Raw genomic sequence first — 5,829 nt, forward strand, 5'->3', positions numbered from 1 at the left:
GGTTTTATGATGGTCTGGTTGTCGGCAGTGGTTTCACCAGGGACGGCCCTTACGTGATGAGTTGTCGCTCTGTCGAGGCGGAGGAACCCAATTTGCAAGGGCGGATGCGTCAACGGAGAGATTGGGCGAGTTGGAGATAGGCCCAAGCATGACTTTCTGGCGGCTTTCTTCTCGACGAATCTCAGAGAAGGCCTCGCAAATGCTCAGTAGTGAGCGGACATGATCGGGAGAGTTGTTGAGGCCAAGAAGGAATTTGAATATCCTTTTTTGTTCGATGATCTGACGGTATAAGTTGGAGTCCGGAGTGCATGACCAGGCATGGACTTCATACATGTCAACCTGCTGCCAGTAACGTGAGAAGACATTAAAATACTGAGTCACAGATTGATCACCTTGGCGAAGATCGTGGAGGATTGGCTCCGCCTGGATGTGTTATCTGAGTGAGAGTATGTCTCTCGAGCAACAACACAAATATTTTTGATCGTGTCGTAGAGAAGAAAATTTTCGCCGATGTCATTTGTCATGGAATTGATTAACCACGGCCTGACCATGTGGTTTTCTGCATTCCATGTCCGGATTTTGGGTCATCCTTGGTCGTAGCGACAGCATCACCGGTGATATAGTCGTCCTTGCCTCTGCCGCAGATAAGCATCATGACGGATTAGGACCACTGTGGGTAGTTATGGCCAGTGATGAAGGAGGAAGTGTCATCGATTCCGGTTGGAACATGGCAGGTGAGGCGGGGGGTATTTCGATATTTCTTGGGAGGAAGAAGAAGTCGTCATACCGAAAAAAATTGGTATGTCACTGATACTATGAAAAGATATGAGAGGACTTGATTTTATTGATGAAAAAATGTGTATAAATACCCATTACAGGACTTATTGGTAAGAAAAGTAATAAAAACAGAATACAATATAAAAGGAAATGAATAATAACAAAATATAAGAGGCAACTAATCTCTCTAATTTAATGAGAGAAATAAAAAGAGATTTTCAAAATCCCTCATATAATTTGTAACCCTCTAAATATAGAGTTGTAACAAATATAAATATAATTATTAATATTTAGATCTTTCAACACACAAAAAAGATGAATATTTGCTCTAGTAATATGCATCTCGCTAGCGGGATTGCTATCAGGGAACATTTAAATCACCAATAATGCATGGAAACTGCATCGAGAAGCAGTTGTAACATACTTCTAAACTCTCAAATGCGCAAAATTCCTGCTTAATCAGCATGACACTAAAAAGGTAGAAGAAACAGCAAAGTTCTACAATGAGAAAGCACAGATGCTTACATACCTTATCTTACAATGACTATAAAATTGAAATGGAAATCAAGTAGCCATAACCGCAAGCCTCTTGGCGTTTCCCTGCAGCATCTGCCTGAGCTTCAGATACCCATCACGATAATGCTCCAGAGAGAAGCACAGCTGCCTTATAGCCTCCCTCTTTCTAAGATTAGGACCCTTTGCCTTTCCACGTCCTGCTCAAGCTCGCACACTCTATTCATTAGCTGTGCAGAGTTTTTCCTTTCTTCTTCCACTTCTTTTATCAGATTTACATGTTCAATATGCAACTGATGCAGATGGTCGGCCATACTTTGACAATTATCGTCGCGGCATCTCGCATCATCCATGAGCTTGCTCACTCTAGCATTGAGCTCCTCTTTCTCAGATGTAAGCATGTCAATTTTCAGCTTAGATTCATCCAGCCTTTGATTCAATTTATCAATGTGATTTGTACTCGTGTTGCATGCTTCAGCCTTATCTACTTCCAACTCTCTTATACGATCTTCCAGAGCTTGAAGCTTGGATGCATGGATATTCTCCAAGTCCAGTAGACTGGAAACCTTAGATTCCAGTGTCGTCTTCTCATCAAGGAGCCTGTCAGAAGACTCTTTTGACATGGCCTTCAATTCCTCCATCATTTGCTCCTGCTTTAAAATTATAATTTCAAGGCTGGATTTTTTCTCTGAAAGTTGTTTTACCTCCAGTTTAAGATCAGCTATACAGCTTCTGAGCTCAGCTTCAAGAGTAGAACTTTCCTGCATGAATTTGTTCATTGCTTCATCATGCTTTGTTTTGTACTCCTCAATGGTATGATCCTTACGTGAAATTTCAGCATCAAATCGCTTAGCAGCAGCCTCCATTGCTTCTTTCAGACTTTTTATTTCACCTTCATGATTTGATATCACTGCTTCTAAAGCTGCCGCTCTATCCACTGATTCAGAACGGAGCTGAGCTTCTACTTCCAAAGCTTTGAGTTTAGAGGCATGGATGTTCACAGAGTCCATCAAAATGCAAACTTTAGATTCCAATATCGCTTTTTCATGAAGAAGCCTTTCAAAAGCTTTTGCTGACATAACCTTCAATTCTTTTATGGTTTGCTCCAGCACCAAAATTCTAATTTCAAGGCTTGATTTTTTCTCTGAAAGGTTCTCAGCCTCTAAATTAAGATCAGCTACACAGCTTTTGAGTTCAGCTTTAAGAGTGCATTTTTCCTGCTTTAACTTGTTCCTTTCAGCATCAAGCTGTATTTTGCATTCTTCAATGGTATGATCTTTAAGTGAAATTTCAGCCTCATATTCCTTCATTGTTTCCTTGAGATACTTTATCTCGGCTTTATGATTTGATATCTCGACTTCTAAAACCGCCCTTTTATCCTCTGATTCAGAATGCAGCTCACCTTCTACTTCTACAACACCTAAAGCTGGAAGCTTGGATGCAAGGATGTTCTCCTCGTTCATCAAGCGGGAAACTTCAGATTCCAATATAGACTTCTCATGAGAAAACCTTTCAGAAGATTCAGCCAAAATTACCTTCAATTCCTTAATCATTTGCTCCTGCTCCGAAATTCTAAGTTCAAGGGTAGATTTTTTCTCTGATAATTTCTTCGCCTCCATTTTAAGGTCAGCCATTTTGCTTTTGAGCTCAGCTTCAAAATTCAATTTTTCCTGCTTTAATTTGTTCATTGCAGCATCAAGCTGTGTTTTCTGCTCCTCAATGATATGATCCTTCAGTGAAATTTCAGCCTCGAATCGCTTAGCAGCATCCTCCATCGCTTCCTTGAGAGACTTTAATTCATCTTCGCGGTTCGATATCTCTGTTTCTAAAACTGCCGCTTTATCGTCTGATTTGACCTCTACATCTACACCATCTGCTGCACTTTTATCCTCTGGATCATGATGTTCATCCATGCTAGCAAAATGAACACAACGGCCGTTAGAACATTTCTCGTACTCCATAAGCTTCTCCGTAGCTTCACGAAGCTCATTTTCTAAATGAATTATACGGTCATTCAGCCCTGACGTGTTCTCAAATGAATCAACAACCTTTCCATCCTCAGAGTCGGAACCAGATTCTGATGAAGAGGATGAAGACGAATCATCAGATCCCTTCCTAGAAAAATCAGAGCTGGTCGTCGAGCCAAGGAAGACATCAAAGCCTGCAGCTCTCTTTGATGGCTTGGGAAGATTCTGCTTGCGATCTGGAGTTCGATCAGGAGAGCGTGAAAAAGAAGGGGAAGCTGGTTCTGTACCGAAGTCAGAAGAATTGCCAGAACCTTGAGATTGGAGATCAGAGGGAATATTCTTGCGCAGTTCACCAGTTAAAATATTATAGCGCTCAGCAAGCGCTCGATACATACGATAGAACTCCTCAACATGAGAGATCAGCTCCGGACGCCTTCTATAATACATTTCAGCCTTTTTGGCAAAAGAATCCCCTTCTTCTTCAATCAGCTTCAGCATTTCCTTTACTAAACGATCCATCTCTACAATTAAGAACGCGACATGGTTTAGATTCATTAAAATCATGCATAAAAAATAAAATGAAGGATCAATGCAGAGATGTTTACGTTCAAGGTTTTCGGATAGCCATTTAGAATTTTTTGGACTGATATGACTGTCCCACCACCAGGAGTGAGACTTCCTAGATGCCAATCTCTTCATTTTTGAAAAATGATTGAAAAAATTTAGATCTCAAACCTCACAAAATCTGGATTCAGATTCTGCAAATGAAAGAGAAGTATCAAATTAAATAAGGTTTAGTATCGGCATATAACAGCAATTATAACTGACAAATTAATGGTAACAAGTCAACGTAGACAAATAATAGTTAGAACTTTTCCACAAAGTAAGCATGATCCTACTGCGGAAAAAAAGAAAAAAGAAAGAAGGAATCTTTTTATCATTTCACGGGGCAAGTCAAGAGTAGAAGAAAAAGGAAACGGTGGATCTATAAGGGCAGTAACAGGTGCAGCAAAAAAAAGGGCAAATTAGCGTAATAAAATGTCAAGAAGAAGAGGAGAGTAAGATTAGCAAAAGTAGTCATAGTGAACAGTAGAAATAGAACCTGCTGCAAGCAGGAAGGATGAATGAGAAAGATGTAAAAAAACTCATGAACATCAAGAAGCGGATTACTTCAGTATGGAAAATAATTTCATTAATGTAAGCGGATGGCATGAAACAAAACAAATCAAAGCTGCAAGATACGGAGATAGAAATAGTTTTGAAACACAGCCGGAACAAAGATCGATCTCTTCTTAAACAAAGATATATGAGATCAAGAAAGAAAATTTCTTAACAAACAGAGAACCTTCAGCGAAAAGAAATTCAAACACAAAGCTTGACCTTACAAGACGAGAAATAACTAAGCCCAATTTTTGTCGCCTAGACATCGCCTAAAAGTTCTAACTGAAGAAGCTTCTGCTTAACTCCCTAGACCTCTCAGTATATATACGGACAGAAATAAACCGATCTGAATCTCCCATGAAAATATGTTGATTTCATTTGGCAAATATATTTTAAATTTCTGTTTTTTCGCGAATTTACATAAATAGCCTCCAATTCTTATGCATTTACTAATTTCACACCAACTACTTCAATTTTACAAACATAACACTTAATTTTTTTCTATCACATCAACAATAACACTAATCATAATTCATATTTTCATACATAAATAAGATGCAGTGTTTGTAGAAACAAAACTTTTTGTATGAATACAAAAATGAATAAGAATTAGGTGTTACGTGTGTATACTTCTATTTCTTTTTGAAATAGAGAAGGGCAAAAAGTAAGATCTATTTGGATGAATTTATTTTTTTTTTAAAGCGATTTATACAATTCTCAAAAATAACTTAAAAAAAAATAACTTCTGAAAATTCATAGTATAAAATAGCACAGCCGCAAAAGTAGAGAGAAAAAACTGAATTATAAAATTGGTTAGCATCACCTAACCATATGATGAGTCATCAAACGCATTTATTGTTACCTGTAACCCAACGGTGAGTCATGAGGCTGGCACCACAGTCGGCCATTCAATCGATCAAGTAACTCCGAAACCCGTGCTATTTATTAAGTTGACGACATTTCACTTATGATTAATGATTCCGGATCACACGTCTTTCTCTAAATCCCTTTTAACTGCCATCTATGGGATATAAAAAAGGGAAATGCAAGTATGTGGACGAAAATTCCAAAATATGAGTTCGTAGAAGACTCATAAGAGAAAAATCATTCAACAAGTGTCTTATGGGGTAAATTTAGGATATGAAGACATTTTATTTTTACTTTACTCCAAATTGATTTGTAAGATGAGTCGAGTTGGCCAGCTTGGAATAGGCAGCTAAATCGATATTATTTTCTCGTCATCTGAGTTGATTTGATTCTGTATAGTTCAATTTTTAGTTTAAAATAGGAGTTATTTGGATTGCAGTTTTTGGTTTGATATGAAAAAAGAATGGCCAAATAAGAAAAAAAATTCTCTATAATAAAAAATATAATTCCAAACAGCCAAAATGAAACACACTCACACACACAC

At 38.1% G+C, this 5,829-nt stretch overlaps 1 protein-coding gene across 1 annotated transcript in view; it reads right to left on the reverse strand.

The window, feature by feature from the left end:
* Window positions 1–1,099: 1,099 nt before the first annotated feature.
* The window catches only part of LOC110019418 (protein NETWORKED 4B-like), a 12,329-nt gene continuing 7,599 nt past the window's right edge, over window positions 1,100–5,829 (reverse strand). Inside the window, 3 exon segments of the mRNA XM_020717059.1 lie at window positions 1,100–1,460; window positions 1,463–3,778; window positions 3,863–4,015. Coding sequence (XP_020572718.1) covers window positions 1,342–1,460; window positions 1,463–3,778; window positions 3,863–3,956 — 2,529 coding nt within the window. The 5' untranslated portion in view covers window positions 3,957–4,015 and the 3' untranslated portion in view covers window positions 1,100–1,341.

This window comes from Phalaenopsis equestris, unplaced genomic scaffold (assembly GCF_001263595.1).
Source record: "Phalaenopsis equestris unplaced genomic scaffold, ASM126359v1 Scaffold000055, whole genome shotgun sequence".
Taxonomy (NCBI): Eukaryota; Viridiplantae; Streptophyta; class Magnoliopsida; order Asparagales; family Orchidaceae; genus Phalaenopsis; species Phalaenopsis equestris.